Source organism: Prionailurus viverrinus, chromosome C2 (assembly GCF_022837055.1).
Source record: "Prionailurus viverrinus isolate Anna chromosome C2, UM_Priviv_1.0, whole genome shotgun sequence".
NCBI classification, from domain to species: Eukaryota; Metazoa; Chordata; class Mammalia; order Carnivora; family Felidae; genus Prionailurus; species Prionailurus viverrinus.
The window spans coordinates 73136915-73154154 of NC_062569.1; the positions used below are offsets into that span (position 1 = coordinate 73136915).

A 17240-nucleotide genomic window follows, 5' to 3' on the forward strand; every position below is an offset into this window, starting at 1 on the left:
GGTCATATCAGATAATTGTGGATTTACTGGAGGATTTTTTTCTATAGTGGTATATATATAGACCACTGAGCAAGAAAGACAGCCCTTTCTGTCACTTGATGTTTGAAAGTGTTTTTTATGTGCATAATTTGTGTTAATTTGTTATGTGCATAAAACTGTTAAGTGGTTTTAGTTAATTTATAATGGCTGAAAGACATTTCAAGGTATTGCTAAAAATGTAATAATTGTCAGGTCAGTGTACATATAACCCTAGACCTCACGTTTATTATCACTGAGGTTAACATGTGATGGCATTAACTGCATTTCCCTAAAATCCTAATAATAGAATTTATAAGTAAGGTGTGGTATGAATAGTGCAATCCTTGGATTTTGAATAACAGTATCAAATCATATCCTGAGTTTTAAAAAAAACTTAACCCACAGATGTCTTTTTTAACCATCAAAAGAAGTAAAACTGTTGGCCTTTTAATTCTTGTCTAGAGTAACAGGGTTACAGATTAATTACAAGTTAAGAGAATTTTCATTAATCCCCAAAGTGGTAAATACGATGTAAAGAAAAAAATGATTTTTCATTTTCTTCCATGTACAATAGATTCACTAAGATTCTTCTGCCATAAAGATTGTTTCACTGAGAAGGTAACCTAAAACCATCTTAGAAAGTGGGTATTGTACAAGCAGTTGTTCAGAATAACCACATTCTAGGAAATTAGTATCAAGATTTCATTATTTACAAGTGACTAAACCCAGCATCTTCTGTACTGCAGAACCATGAGTCTTTTCTTGGGTAAATACCGTATACTCTGATTCAAAAAAGCCTATTCCCCAAAGGCGGTAGCTGTTGGTGATTAGGTAGCCCACCAGATTATTTGAGAGGGATGTATGTTTTTTTGGCTACTACACCAGTTAAGTGAGATGTTGCTCTGGGAAAACTTACTGCTAAGTTAGGCCATGCTAAAAGACACTCAACAGAAAAGCCCAAATGTCTTGTGCAATCCCCATATTTCAGTATACTTATGTGAAATCACATCTGGAAGCTTATTAAGATTATGTGGGGATAAAAATCTTTTCCTGAAACTTTGGCAAGCCTAGGATCTTGGGTTTGGCATTACCTTTTCATTATTTTTTAAAGATTTTAAGTAATGTCTACATTGGACGTGTGGCTCAAATTCACAATCCTGAGATGGAGTTGCATACTCTACCAACTGAGTGAGCCAAGCGCCCATGGAATCACCTTTTTAAAGCCTTCAGTGGGCCTAAAACTTGCAAAATGGTGTGTATGGGTCTTTGTTGATAGATCAATCACCTTTGGTAAAACAGTCACCTTTGGTAAAATTGTACTAAGAATACACCAATTTTTAAGTCGTTTTGTGTATTTTAATGTGGAGTTAAGAGAAGCAGGACATCGAACTGTTCGTGAAAACCTCAGACATTCTTTAGAACAAGACTGAGGGAAGTTGCCTAAATAGTTGTGCAAAACAAATACAGGTACACGTAGGGAAGTAAAATATCTAAGAGCAGAAACACTAATAAGTTACTGAGGAAGAGGCAAAAGTAGCTGGTATTTTATTGTTTTCTGGATCTCCATGTCAGCCATTCTTTAGTAGCCTGGATCCATCACCTCGATGCTAACATCGGGTATTTTTGTAGCTGTTATTTGCTAGAAATCTGATTTGTAATTTGAGAGAGGTCTCTGCGGAGTTGGCATATTAACAGTGTTGCACTTTGATTGGATAATAATACCAGATACAACTTCACACAGATTTGCATTTTCTTGAGGTTGAAATCAACCTAGTTTTCTCATAGGCTATGCCTACAATAAAGCTTTTAATCTAAGGAAGGACAGATGAATGGAAAACCTGATTGTAATGCATTAAGCCCTGTACTGGTGATTATTGGAGAGTAAAGGTAAATTACTTTTACACTTGGATTTTCTAGAAGGCTTTAAGGAATTTGGATTGAACTGGATCTCTGTGTTTGGCATTATTCCAAAAGATAAAAGGATGGTGTGAATCCTCACTGAGTTTCCTACCTCTGCTATTATGGTTTGGATCACCTATACCTTTTTTCTTTTGAGAGAGTGCACACGCAGGCAGGGGAGGGGCAGAGAGAGAGAATCCCAAGCAGGCTCTGCTCTTGGGATCATGACCTGAGCTGAATTGAAAATCAAGGGACTCTCAATGGACCAAGCCACTCAGGGGCCCCTCCCAGGATCCCCTATGTTTTTTATAAGGACATCTGGTATAGTGAATTTGGGGACTCCTTTTTTAAACTTTATTAGAAAGCTTTCTTGAATGGATAGTAGTCACAACCTTTGATAGCATTTGGGTTTTATTTCAGAAACTCAAACAGTCTGCTATGTATAGTTAAATTTTGGCAAGTGGTAGTAATTTGAAGTTGCACTCGTTGAAAGTCCAATATGTTGAAATATAGGAGATTGCCACAGTTGACCATTTTTGACCTACAAACGTGGCATTTTCTTATGTATGATTTTTTAAGTATGATCATTTTACTCTAGAAATCAACCAAGAGTCTAATCATCCTGAAAACCCCTTAGTGGTGAGAGATGTACATACACTCAGAAATATATTGTTTTTTAAAAGGTTATCAGCGGATCACGTTATAAAGAATCATCTGTACCTTCTATATTACTACTTCAAGTACTGAAATAAGGTGTAGACTATCATGTAGCTTTCTCTTTAAGAGGATCTCCACCAATACATTTGGTTTGCGTATTACTTCTTTGGTAATTTGAAAATTGCAGGTATAGGTTTATAGAATTGGGAGTTTCTGTGTACTTAAACCAGACATTTCCAACTATGCCATGTGCAGTCTAAAGATAGCAAAAAGCAAGGGCAAGATTATTTTTCACTGATCTCAGTCCTAAAGCCCCACTATTCCCTAGTATACTAGTTAATAACTTGCCAAATTTGTTTCAGTGATTGGTAAATTTTTCTTGGGGTGAAATTACAGGGGTATTCTGTGAATAATTTTGTAACTTTTTTACTTGCATTGTCAAAAGTAGTTGCTCATTTTTAAATTTAGAGAGTATTGCAAAAAATTTCCCACAGTTTTTGTGGATAAACCAATTTATATTGCCTTGGAGCTTGTGTCAACCTGTTTGAGCTTCATTTTCAACCTGCCCATTTTCAGGTTGTAAAGAAGAATGTAAACATTACTTTTGACATGCCATTAATTGCACTTGTACTAAGGTAACAGCAAGTGTTAACATATTTATATTAGACCTTAACACTGGATTGTAGACATTGTCTTTTGGTCAGGAAAAACTAGTAACACTGGATAGAAGCTCCTTCTATATTCTGTTGCTAAGGCAACACTTGGCTTTGGCTGTTAAAGCAGAGATACACAGTACTCAACAGTGCCAAGAGCAAAAGGAGCTTAGGTCATTGATGTTTCCTGGTACTCAAGGTTACTTTCAGTCCAAGATTCTTTTTTATAACCAAAAACCCACTCTAACATTTTAAACAGTGTTTTTGTACTTTATCTCAAATTTAGATATTTTTTCTATCCTGTTCTCCCATTGAAACAACTGTTTCAATTCTAGCCTGAGTGTTGAAAGGTAAACGTGACTTGTCAACTCTTTGAAGCATTCTGCCTGAGTGAATTTTTTAAATAATTTCTGACGCAGGGTTTAAGGTAAGGTGTACATTTTCAGTACGCTGAATATAACTGTAGTGTGGCACAGTTAACATGCTTAGGGTTTTACCCCTGTATTAAAGATGCTAGTTACCTACTTTTTACTTCTAGCTGCCTTATGCCCTTTTTTGCTTCGATTCTAGAGTAAGGATAGCAGAGAAAACCATATAATCAATCTTCTAGAATTAGAATACATATGTATGAATATTCCACCTATTTTCACACAAGTTCTTGAATGGTTTGGGTGTTCTGGGATACTGATTTTGTAGAACTGGAATTTTCTTTAAGTTTATTTTGAGAAAGAGAGCACAAGTGGGGGAGGGTCAGAGAGAAGTAGAACCAGAATCCCAAGCAAGACTGCAGTATCAGTGCAGAGCCTGATGCGGGGCTTGAACTCAAAAATGGTGAAACCATGACCTCAGTTGAGATCAAGACTTGGACGCTTAACCAACTGCGCCACCCAAGCATCCCAATTTTTTTCCCCCCATAGGTATTTCCATCATTTGGAAAATAAGAGAGGGAAAAGGTTTAACTTTGAGAACCACTTATTATACCCTACTTTCCTCACCAACAAAGCATTTTTTATAAAGCAGCATAGGACTCATAATGTCAACTCTGAGGCAGTCAAGGCAAAATTAGGGTAACTAAATCTCTGGTATTCCAGATATTCCTATGTCCCAGTGTTGTGTTCATACCTCTACTTCCCCCCCACCCCACCCTTAAAAAACCATTTGAGTACCTACTGATAAAAAGGCCCCAAGCTGAAAGTGTAAGGACAAAGTCCCAGACCCAAATTTCCTTACCACTAAGGCAAATAACCCTGGGTTTTCAAATATGTGAAGGGTACCACAGTGCAGAGGTTAACAAAGCATGGAACTTTAGGTTTGAGAAAGATCAGCCTTCTCATTCAGAATGCTGTTTTGGGTAAATTACTTAATCTCACTATTGTTTCCTTGTGAAACGCTTAAATGCTTACTTGTCTAGCACACTGTTAAAGTAGTCAACGTTAACATTACACATCAAGTATTTCATAAAAAAAAAAAAACATTAAAGAGGAAGGCTCTTTTACACAGATCATACTTGAATCAATTACCCTCTATGATCTGGAAGCCCTCTCTCAAGTGACCTTTCCCCAAGAAAAATGGTAGGAGTGCTTAATAGCCTATAATGAAATGTGGATTCTTCCATTTAAGGTAAGCCTAGAGGAAATAAAACTGATTACTGTGAAAGAAAAACATGCTTTGTTGTGCTCAGTGTTATTTTAAAGCATTTTTCATTGTCTTAATATTTGCCTTTAAACAGGTGTGCTATTTGTATTACACACCTAAAAATATACCTACTACATGACATTTTCCCTTTCAAGGTTCATGCTTGACTGCCTGTGGGCATATTAACACTCTATTTGTCTTTCAAAAATTTGTTTTTAGTTTTAATTGATATCTCTTAAAGCTCTTGTTCAAGAAACTTGATTAGTCGAAAAGACTGAAATAAAAGGTTAGTAAGCCAAAATACAGTTGGTCTTCTTCATTAGATTCCTTATTTGCAAATTCACCTACTTGGTAAAATTTGTAACCCCAAAATCAACATGTGTAGGTACTTTTCCTAGTCATTCGTGGCCATAAAGAGTAGTGAAAATTTAATCACCCAGTGCCCAAAGTGAAGCTTGCCTTGTTTCATTTATACTGTAAACAAGTATGCCTTCTGTGGTCCATTTAATGCCAAGTTCTTCACATTTTTGTCCTTATTGATGGCTTTCCTGTTTAACTGTCCTCAAGCCTAGTGAAGTGCTGCCTAGCATTCCTAAACACAAGGCTGCGCTATGCTGACAGGAGCCATATTGTTGACTACAAGTTTAATGTTAATGAATCAACAACATGAATAAGATGTCTTTAAATAGAAGCACACATAAAACAAGGTTATATATTGACTGGTTGATAAAAATGGGACCCAGAAGTTCAGAGGTATTAACAAATGGTTCGGTGTTTGTTAAATTCAGTGTTTCAGTAACTTCTAGAACATAACTACTTTGAATCACAACTACCTTCATACCTCTTTACTAAAAAAGACTTCTCATATGTAACACCCATGGCTGCTGTAAACTGGTGCTTTCTCATACTCTAAATCTTAACAAGTGGACTCGATCAGATTTTAAACAAGGAAACAGGATGGGAAATAAACCTAGAGCAGGTCTAACCCAACTCTGAAGCGCAGGTAAACACATTCCAACACTAAATATGATTGCCTTCCACCATTTTGACCTTGAAGGTCTTGTGTTCTCCATTGACAATTAGGAACTTTAAGATGACTTAAAGGTTTAGATGACGGGTACTATAAATTACCATTTTAGAGCTAAAGATAGTATTTCCAGTGGTAGCCACAGACTACTTATTTACTTCATATGTTTTATACAGGTCTTGTGGTTAAGATCCCTAGGTTTGAGGTTTAGGCCAATAGCCATTTTACCCTCAAATATCATTTAAATAGGAGTATAAATTCTCCAGTAGTCCAAGCTGAGTATTTTGATAACTGAGAGCATTTCACTTCAGTTTTACTAATTATGGTTAACCTTGGTTATAGCAAATGCAAAACTTTATTATGCATATATATATATATATTCCATTTAAGTGGCTAGTTCAATACAATGTAATTATTTTCTTGATTAAAAACAAGACCTATATTCTAACATCTTACAGTGGTATAGTTTTTAACGTATGAAATCTAAATTGTCAATAATATAGTTAGATATATTTCTTAGGTCAAAGATGTACCTAAATTCATTTTTAAAATTTAAGGTTACAAGCAGTGGGGTCAGTTTTCTGAACTGTGAACAGCCTTTTCTCACAATAAGATGAATCCCTCCTATAACAAACCTGTGTGAATTCATGCCATCCTAACACCCCACTGTTTCTGTTTTTGTTTTTTGAGAATGCATGTGTGCACGTGTGTGAGCCTGGGAGAGGGAGAGAGAGAATCTTAAGCAGACTTCATGCCCAGTGCAGAGTCCTATGTGGGGCTTGATCTCACAGCTGTGAGATCATGACCTGAGCTGAAGTCAGATGCTTAACAGACTGAGCCATCCATGTGCCCCTATCCCCGCTGTACTTTAATTACCAGTTTATCAGCATCCCATTAGATTGGGAGCCCTTTCAAAGTCAGGCTGTCACATTCATTTTGCCTTGAAGTGGGTAAGAAATTACTTGCTAAATGAATAATGAAAAATATTTCTATTCAGATGGTATGCATTTATCCATAATTACTGAGTGTTAAATCTCCAAATATTTTATCATCTGATTTAAAATCCTCAAATTCAAAGAAACTTATACCCAAGCTTTGGTTTAGCTTGCGCTAAATCATTTTTAAAATTTGTAGCTTTGAGGCCTTTTATTATAAAAAGCTAGCACGCATATACATAAACTAACAAGAACTTAAAATTCACACATTTACTTCATTTTTTAGCTTGACCTTCTAGTAAATCTTTAGCTTCATTGATTTTGGCTGCTATATAAGGAGATCCTCCTATAGGAAGAAAGAAAAAAGGAATAGTTATTTTATTAAAAAAATTTTTTTTTAATATTTATTTTTGAGAGAGAGAAACACAGCCAGAGTGGGGGAGGGGGAGAGAGAGAGGGAGACACAGAATCAGAAGCAGGCTCCAGGTTCTGAGGTGTCAGCACAGAGCCCAACGCGGGGCTCAAACCCACGAACCGCAAAATCATGAGCTGAAGTCAGCTGCTTAATCGACTGAGCTACCCAGGCACCCCAAAAGGAATAGTTATAATATGGCTTCTTAATTTCTGCTTGGTGAAAACCTATTCTCTTCAAGGATCCCTATGCTCATCTGATAGGTGGAATTAGCAGAAAATAATGAGGACACTGCAACCAGATCACCAAATGTACGGTAATATGTATGATCAAGAGTAAACGAAATCACATGAGGAATATTTCCACAAAAATGGCACCTTTAAAAACTTAAACTTGACAAATAGGATTAAAAACACCTCCACATGTGACCTTGAAATGGTGTATGTTACCTATTAATGATGATTATAAGTTGTAAATGAACATGAATTTATGGTACTATGTTATTTTGAAAACATGATGTTCTCAGAGGTTTCTGAGCTTTGTTGGAAAGACCCCACTATGATTTGCACCCTTTTCTATCCTTCACAGTTTTTCTCTTTTCATGTTACTAATTGTGCCTTCATGATGTTATCTGCAGGTGCTTTCCTACTATTCTGCTGGAGCAATGATTCTCAAAGTGTGATTCTCAGACCAGCAAGCATCAGCATCCCAGTAAGAAGCTTGGTAGAAATGCAATGTTACAGGCACCATACTATACTTAATGAATCAGAAGCCCCCCCAGTTAATGCAAGCTAAATTTCGTTAAAGGAGGCTACTACAGTCAGATAAAAACAATCACAACCAAGTTTAAACTCAAAACACTCTTAATGAAAGGCCTATCGTACGAAAGTAAAAAGATTTGTGCACTGGAACATGTATTTTGTGGTCTCTATTTTGGTATTCCTAAATAATTATTTGCTTTCTTTGAACACAGCCAAGGCTGCTTAGACATGTATCAGAGAGAAATATATCCTATAGGTTTCTAACTAGGAAACCTATAGTTCAAAGGTCTAAATGGATAGAAAAAATTAAATTTTTAGTTTAACTGAAACTTAACATTTCCTTTAAGAATATGTCCCCCCCCCCAAAAAAAAACAGTAGTATTAATAGTATTTAGAAGTCACATTTTATCACTACTTAAGATCTGAAAACATTGTTAATGCTTACCCCTACTTTCAAATGACATGGTCATTATTCTATAAATTTTTTCACTCAGGATTTATTCTTTTAAGACACCGGAAAACGGATCCAGCCTGGGCAACAGTGCTTACACACAGATTTAAGCATTTCCCTTGTAATAGCCAAGAATTAAATATGAAATTATTCCACTAGTAACAACTAGTCACTTTAAAACATGTGTAAGAATTTAACAGGTACTTACCCTTGTCTGGGTGATTTAAAAGCATAATTCGTCTATGGGCATCTCTTATTTTTCCTTTATTGGCAGTAGGGCTAATTTAAAAAGGAAAAGGTATAGTTTACTTCAGACTATGTCTGGATCACATCAAAAAATTGTATATAAAAGCCAATTAAAGACGCTGTGAAACTGGAGTCAAGTCATCAAAACAATATGAGAAGTGGTTTAGGAACTTCTTTCATATCACATAAGGAAGATGAATATTCTGAATCAAGGAACTAAACCGCTCCTTAGAAAAATAAGACATTCTTAAAAAATTAGTTGAACTTGATAATCCTAAAAACCCTTTTACTGAAAGGTAAAACATGTTTAAGTATCTGGAAATGAAGGCAGAATTTCACCACAAAAAAAAAAAAAATGTGTTCTAGAGAACAACACTGAGCACTGCAATTATCTGTTTAAAAGCCTTTCAATGAATTGAGTGCTTATGTACCAGAGTGCCTTCTCAATGGACTTGTAGGGAGTGTTTAGATCTTAAAAATGTATACAACTATTATAACTCTTAACAAAAGATCTTTTTGTTTGCTCATAGCTCTAGAATTGTAGAAAAATATTACAAATATTAGAAATTATTTACCTTACGCCTAGTATTAATGCTGCTTCTCGTTTTGTCATTTTAGGTTCAAACCCACCTCTATAATAGCCACCACTGAAAGCCTGAAAGAGGAAATGCATTTGTAAAAATGGGTTATTAGAATAAACTGAATGTTTATTAAAGTTCATAACTGAAAAACTGGAAGTTTAATTTTGATAACTGTTCCTAGAAACAGCAGAAAAATTAAGACTTTTCAGAGAATTTTAACTGCAACTCCTATGGTATTTTAGCTTTGTAAGTAGCAGCAAATACTTTAATGATTGTTAAACATCCATATTTTTTTTTTTTCCCCCAGAAAAACTGTCTTAAAAATGTAAGACAAAACAACAGTGCCTCAAAGCCAGTTCTGGGAATAACAGGAAGATTATTCCAAGTTAGCTGTGTTACAGATAAAAATTTGATGTAAGAATATGATTATATGTTTTAGAAAAACAAGTGCCTCAAGAAAAGGATTTGGAGATGTTTTCAGATGAGTGAGTCAAGGGTATTTTGAGGGTCAAGGCAACTACTAAAACAAGACTAAGTATCGAGAAAATTATGCTACCAGCTCTTCTGACCTTGTTATGTCAGAGATCATATTGGTAAAGCCCACCATCACTCTATTCTCTCACATTCAATCACAACAATAAAAATAAATACTCAACAGGCTGCCACAGCCAATTTCATTCTGAACTGTGACCATGGAAGGTGTGACATTCATATCCAGTCATACTCTATAGCCTACTTAATTCCAGTGATATCCAAGTATCTATTAGAGAATGCCAGGGCCACACAGTTAAGAATGGATCCCTTCAGATTCCTAGATTCCTGTGTTTTTGTGATGTAGAGCAGATGAGGGAAGGCAAGAATTTGTGGACAAATGATGCTGGAGTTAATAGTATCTACACAATGAAGTAGAATTGATTTTCATGGTACCAGAATTGTGTTAATCCCTCAGCCCCAATTCTGTCACACAAAACATTTTGATTTTTTTTCAGGGTAACAACATTACAAAGCTCAGAACCCTTCTTGCAGGAAGCAAGAGAAGGGGCCCAAAGTAATCTCTTAAGAGCTTCATGGATGTTTGGAAATTTACCCTCTTCAAATGTGACTCTGGGCTTCATAACACAGCAAAGAATTAGCAAAAATGTTTAGTAAGTCTTACAGATTTTGGTAGACTTTGAAAAACTTGTTTTACTTGAGGCTCCATATGTTTCATGGCTTGCAAAACATAACGGCCTAAAAACAAAAGCAACAAAATAATTAAAAAGCCTCCAACTTTCCCTGCTTCATTTCCACTTCCAAACCATAAACAAACCTGCAAATCCTGCAGCAGCAATGGTCAGTCCAACTGCTACCACTGTACTGGCCTGGTAAGGGGAAGCAGAGTAAATATTTACTTCTTTTAATTATCACCCTTCCCTATGGTACCCATTCTCCCATTCCACCTCATCACAAGTTTTATTTCAAAGGGAGAAACAACTTTTAGGATGAAAATATCCTACCCAATGGCCCTTTAAAAGGACTTTTATGTCCAATTCATTGTAGAGATACTGGATTTTCACTGTGAAAGGGAAGGGCGAGCCGACTTGCATATTTACCTTTACAGCAGTGAAAAAAATGATTTCCCTCCCTTTGAAAACGTCTTTTGCATCTCCGGGCAAATGAGGCCACATTCAAGTTCAATCAAGAATAATGGAAATAAAATTTCTGCTAGAGAAAGAACCGTTTAAGGTCACTGTAGAATTCTGATAACGCATCTCAACGTCAAATGTGGACTTCACTAGACTCGCTTTTCAGAGTGCCTTCGGCACTGGGGCGTCTCTCGACCACAGAACCGACGCCCAAATGTGTTCAGGAACCGAGAAGAGATGTATCGGCAAGAGCCAAGGAAAAAGAGCAGAGTAGAGAAGGTACTGTTAGGATGTTTGCGGAAGGGCAGATCTAATCAAACGCGTTTCCACTAATCTCTCAGCCTCGGAGACAATGGACCAGGGACTGCACCGCCCCCCCCCCCCTGCACAAAGGCCATAGTAGAACACAAAGGCCCTAGAGAGCTGTGCCAGCAGCTCTGTGTCCTACAGGGTGCGACTCTTCGGGGCCCTACATCTTCAGAGTCTCACTGGGGAGACAACCTCGGCTCCCCTCCTCCCAGGTCACGAGTTGAGATTGTGGCCTGGGCCCGAAATCGCCCAGGGGACCAGAAAACCGCACTCACCATGGCTCTGGCTCGGCTCCCCGGCCTCCACCGAGAGCGCGGTTCATTCCAGACCAAATGCCGCAGCCACAAAATTTCACGCCCCTACCAGAGAACGACGCGGACACGAGCAGGCACAAATCGCTCAGACACAGGTGCCCAGGAAATACGGCAGTGGCGGCCGCAAATTAGGCCGGAAAACTGTCGTAAAAGGGGACCGCCGCGGGCCGTAGGGGAAAGGTCGCTCAAGCAGTGGGCAGGTGCGGAATACGGCTTCAGATTGGCTGATGGGTGGGCGGATGGCCTCCTTACTGGGCTCAAAGCTGGGGCTTTTCTGTGTTTTGCCCTTTGCTACCTGGCCGGAGGTATTTGGAAATTCCTGTGGGGAAAGGTATTGGTGCAACAGGGCGTGAACAAATACTGTGTAGCCTTACTCAGAACGTTTTTCCTCCCTTCTCAGTACATGCATTCACCGTTTATTTCGTTTATGATTGTCGAGGGTAATGAATATTCTTAAATGTGCAGTAACAGTTCCACCTGAAGCCAAATAAATATGTAGCAAGCCAGTATAGCAAACGAGAATATGTCCCAGAAAACTAAAACAACAAACCACACTGTGTTTCAGGGGTGCTCGGTAGCATTCTCATATTTAAAAGAATTTTAATTTGTGACTTGATGGGACCTTGTGGGAATATTTGGGGTTTGTTTTGTGAAGTGGGATTACCACTTTAAATACAGTTAGTATTCTGATCATGGGATCCCCAAATCCCCACAACCCCTCAAAAAGTAGGGGTGGTTTTGCCATTACAAGGCATCAGCTTCATATAGCCCTACATATATGCTTGGGAAGAGAAAAGTAACGGAGACATTAATCGAAGTTTTACAGTGTTTGGATGATCAAGTAAGTTTGGAGTTACTTTCCACTTAGAATTTACAAAGTATTAAAAATTTGCTTACATTGCAAGGAAATTTGCTTTGATTAGCTGGTTGCATATTAGACATGTATGCAAATTTGTTGGCCTTGTTTTCCCTTTCTGTAAAAAGATTCGCTATTTGGATCTTTAAGAATTCTTCTAACCCTGATATTTTTGTAATGTCATTTCTTGTGAACAAAATTTCTTGTTATGTAATATGTAAAGAATTTCTTATTATGTATATTTTTGTATGTACAAACTGCAGCATACAGCTTGCTTGAGGAACAGGTTAACGTACAGAAGCCCAGTCTCAGGAAACCAAGGATAGGTAACACAGAGAGACACTTGAAGTTGAAGTGGACAGGGCTCTGTTTTTGGAGGCAAATCAAAGTAGATGTGCAACCTAGTTCTGTCATTAGTTGTAGGACTTTGGATACGTTATTTGTGACTCTGAGTTTTCTCATTTGTTTTTATTTTTTTTTTTTAATTTTTTTTTTCAACGTTTATTTATTTTTGGGACAGAGAGAGACAGAGCATGAACGGGGGAGGGGCAGAGAGAGAGGGAGACACAGAATCGGAAACAGGCTCCAGGCTCTGAGCCATCAGCCCAGAGCCCGACGCGGGGCTCGAACTCACGGACCGCGAGATCGTGACCCGGCTGAAGTCGGACGCTTAACCGACTGCGCCACCCAGGCGCCCCTGAGTTTTCTCATTTGTAAAACAAGGGTAATGATGCACACCTCACCGAATTATGTACATGGTATGTTCTGCATGTAATTATTACTCAGTGTATTGGCCATTATTATTATGAGGCATGTTGAAGTACAAGTTGATGTGCAGAGCCTTCCCAATTCTCAGGATATCTCACCTCACTCATAGATATAAGTCTGGTAATCTTTTCACACTAAGGGCATGGAAAGAACCTTTAAAATTAATCTTTTGAAATTTCCAGCAACTGAAGAATGGATAATCATTCCTTGCTTCTTCTAACTTCTAATGACCGCCAGCATTCCTTGACTTGTGACTGCATCACTTCGATCTTCAGGGAAGGTCAGTATCTTGAAATCTCTCTCTACTCTGTCTTCAGATTGACTTTATGTATAGAATCTCCTCTTCCTCCCTTTTAAAGGATGCAACAGTTGCATTTAGGGCCCAATCCTATAATCGAGGATAATATCTGCATCTCAAAATCCTTATTCATAGCTGCAGAGATGTTGCCATATAAGGTATTGTTTACAGGTTCCTGATTTTACGACCTGATATCTTGGGGGCCATTATTTTGTCTACTACAGAGAGTAAGAGAAGACAAAAGAGGGAGCTTGTAGGGACAAGAGAATGAGAAAGGACTCTGGTCAATTTTTTTTTTTTCCCCAAATTTGCTAGTCAGGTAAGTAACTTCTTGGGGAAGAATAAGTGAGAGATGAGAGTGGATAAAGTGTTCTTGCATTGTGCCTTTCAAATACTTTGAGACTATGATCTCTTAGTAAGAGATACATTTTACATTACAGAGAATACATACAAATACATACTTGAACACACACACATATGCACACACAAATACGCACTGAATTTAATGTGTGTGTGTGTGTATGTATGTATCTATTTATTTGTTTATTTTAATGACTGACACATTTTTTAAAATGCTTGAAAGGCACACATAGTTTAGGGCATACAACAGAAAAAGCAGGTAAAGGATGTTCTCCAGTATAGAAGCTCCTATACCAGAGACTTATGGTAATAGGTCTGAACTATTCAAACCTCTTAATTAGGAATATGAAAAAAATCTATGAGAAGAAACAAGTCCTATCTAATTTGGGGCATAGATCAGCAACCTCATCAGGTTAGGAAGACTTGACATTGCTGAGTCACTTTCTGCATTGATGCAATATTAGCTTCTTCACCTTTCCTTCTCAGCAATCAGTTTATACTCTGGGACAGCTCAGTGGAGTAGCTCATTAATATGGACCAATATTAGAGCTCTGAATCTAAATTGCTCTGTTCTATTGCTAATAGGAATCCAAATATCAGTGGGACCATAAGTGGGTACAGCCATGAATTCCCATGAGCACTTAACCTCCAAACGAAAAGGACACTTTCAAATTAGTTAAAATGTTATGCACAATCATGGGGCGCCTGGGTGACTCAGTCACTTAAGCATCTGACTCTTGATTTTGGCTGAGGTCATGATCTTATGGTTTTTGTTTTTTGTTTTTTTGTTTTTTTGTCTTTTTTTTTGTTTTTGATCTTATGGTTCTTAGATTGAGCTTTGCATTGGCTCTGTCAGCGAGGAGGCTACTTGGGATTCTCTCTCCCCCTCTCTTTCTGCCCCTCCCCCACTCATGCTCGCTCACTCATGCTCCCCCCTTCTCTTTCTCCCTCTCTCTCTCTCTCTCTCTCTCTCAAAATAAATAAATAAACTTAAAGAAAATGTTATGCACAATCAAAAGTGATTGTTAGAGATGATCTCTCAGGGCAATGTAACCTACCATTTCTTCTGGATCTATATCAAAAACAGTAAATGACTCTACTAGAACCTGAAAGAAAATGGCATAGGACATGAGAAACTATGGAAATACCTAGAATACTGGTAGAGCTGCAAACATCTTCAGAGAAAAGCCTCCTTATTGACCATTTTGTAAAACACACTACTCCATTCAGAGCTGAGTAATTTGCTGAAACCAGAGGTGATTCAGGAAACTGGGTAGTCTCCTGATTTCTGCCAGTCCAAAGCAAACTGCTCTGTGTTTCCTGCATCCTGAACCCTTAAATAACTGCTCTGTGAAGTTAACAATGTCTGAATTCTAATTTGCATTTCTTATTCTAAGATAATGTTGGCAGAATAGTTTGTGCTTTTACTTTTTGTCCTCTCAGAGAACACTTGACTTCAGAGTTTATTTTCCAAGCATTGGAAAAAAGCAAGTTTTCTCACAGATTGCTGAATGATAGTTTGTCTTGCCAATGGCTAAAAATTCTGATAACCAAGAGACAAATTTACTAAGACACGATGTATTACAGATGCTTTCTTGCAATTTTGAGGTACAGCCTTCTGAGACTCCATATTCAATCCGCTGGGTTCCAAACGGATCAAAAATGATTCAGTTCAGGGGCGCCTGGGTGGCGCAGTCGGTTAAGCGTCCGACTTCAGCCAGGTCACGATCTCGCGGTCCGTGAGTTCGAGCCGCGTCGGGCTCTGGGCTGATGGCTCAGAGCCTGGAGCCTGTTTCCGATTCTGTGTCTCCCTCTCTCTCTGCCCCTCCCCCGTTCATGCTCTGTCTCTCTCTGTCCCAAAAATAAATAAACGTTGAAAAAAAAATTAAAAAAAAAAATGATTCAGTTCAATAGGAAATAGATGTTAAGTGCTTCAGTCAGTTCTAAGGTAACCAAGTTGGAGAAAAATTATTAAAACTGTATGACTGGATCTGGTCTTAGACTTTTAGATAAGTTTACTTTAAAATAATAGGATTGTTGCAGGAGACAAGGAAACAACTTCTGGTCAGTTCTATGTCAGAAATCCTGGATGGATTTGAGAAAAAGGCATACTTAGAGACAATGCATACGGGCTTCATCTTATTCTCTTGTGGAGGCTGAATGGGTGAGAGGATGAGACCACCTTTCTGAAGTAAAAGAAACCTCTTCCTTTAAGACCCAAATCCTTTCTGCCTGGACTTGGATCAGTTCTGTGACCTTTTCTTTTGCCACAATGTCTGCTTTCCTAGGGCCCTGGAAGGCAGTGCCCTGGTGGTTCTTTAGGTATTCAACCGAGATTCAAGTTCCTTCTTTTTGATACATAAATCATTTCATCTGATGAAGCTTTTCAGTGTGTTCCTTGGTCTTTGTCATCAGCTCCCATCACACTTGAGCAAGCTTTTCCTACCACATCTTCTTTTGCATTCAGTAATTCCTTTCAAAGTTTCTTGATCTTTAGCTCTCCAAGCGTTGTATTCACAGAAACCGTCTGAAGGACTTCTAGGTATATCATACCGCCAAACTTTCCGATCGTTAGTTGACAAACTATTTCTTCTATTCTGCTTATAGTTTTACCATCTCTCTCTTTTTGGATAAGCTGTTTATACCTCTCCCGACATTCTTTGTTAAGTTTTCCTGTACCTGGAATCCTTCACCTGGGCCTGCAGATGCTGCCTGTTCCACTTTAGGGAGCCTTTTCATCTTGAGTCTTCATTTACTGTTGCTTAAAACTAGGAGCATTTCCTCATCATATTGAAATCTCTTTTCTGGAACTTCTCCTGTGTGTATCTGGGGCATTTGGGGACTAGGAATATGCTGGGATATGTGGGGAAGAATCGACTGAATGCTCTTCAGTTCTTGTACCAGGCACTGTATTTCTTTGATGACAGCCACTTTAAGGTCTTAAAGAGAGAGGATGCACTTGTTCATGTGCATTTTCTTTGAATGGGCCATGGAGTCTGGGTGTCCCAGTTTCTCTTTCTTCTTGACAGTGTTTATTCTCATGTGCTCAGGTATCTTATAGTCTGAGGCTGTCTTCAGATTGAAGTCTGCCGTGTTACAACTGGGCCTCTTTGATGGTTTGAGCATCTTTGGGATCGTCATAGTCATCATAAGATTTACTGTTGTATGGTTTCTTCCATTCTTTTTTTTCACTGCTGAATCTTAAATTGGGCCCTTTCAGTTTTTATATATTTCCTCCTTTTCTCAATTTGATTTTCCACTATGATTTCACTTAGGGTTTTATGCCGATATTTCTTCCTTTTTTCTGTAATCGATTCTTCCAGCACACTAATAATCCCACCTGTATGTTTCTGGCCACCCTTTCTTCCAGCTCCCTTTTTCAAACCTCTCCAATTTACTTGTTCTTCTCTTTGATTGACTTACTCATTTGGACTT

General features: G+C 38.0%; 1 protein-coding gene across 4 annotated transcripts; it reads right to left on the reverse strand.

Moving 5' to 3' along the window:
• Positions 1 to 6988: 6988 nt before the first annotated feature.
• On the reverse strand, positions 6989 to 11654 carry DNAJC19 (DnaJ heat shock protein family (Hsp40) member C19). 4 transcript variants are annotated; one of them, XM_047874238.1, is made up of 7 exons: positions 11485 to 11654; positions 10868 to 10976; positions 10585 to 10636; positions 10432 to 10505; positions 9270 to 9349; positions 8657 to 8727; positions 6989 to 7170 (listed from the first exon to the last, which is right to left on the reverse strand). In XM_047874238.1, exons 2-7 carry the CDS (start codon positions 10940 to 10942, stop codon positions 7100 to 7102), a joined length of 423 nt encoding a protein of 140 aa, XP_047730194.1. In that variant the 5' UTR covers positions 10943 to 10976; positions 11485 to 11654; the 3' UTR covers positions 6989 to 7099. The 4 variants fall into 4 exon arrangements, with proteins under 4 accessions (XP_047730194.1, XP_047730193.1, XP_047730192.1 ...); XM_047874237.1 differs by having other exon boundaries at positions 10868 to 10979; XM_047874236.1 differs by having other exon boundaries at positions 10868 to 11088; positions 11485 to 11653.
• Between the last annotated feature and the right edge of the window lie 5586 nt (positions 11655 to 17240).

Bases quoted from the DNA above. Each gene is read 5' to 3' on its own strand.
- DNAJC19 (XM_047874238.1), bottom strand. From the start codon at position 10,942: ATGTGGCCTCATTTGCCCGGAGATGCAAAAGACGTTTTCAAAGGGAGG. The intron at 10,637-10,867 runs GTAAATATGCAA...TCCCCTTACCAG, and splicing joins TTTTTTTCACTGCTGTAAAG to GCCAGTACAGTGGTAGCAGT. The intron at 10,506-10,584 runs GTTTGTTTATGG...TTTTGTTTTTAG, and splicing joins TGCTGCTGCAGGATTTGCAG to GCCGTTATGTTTTGCAAGCC.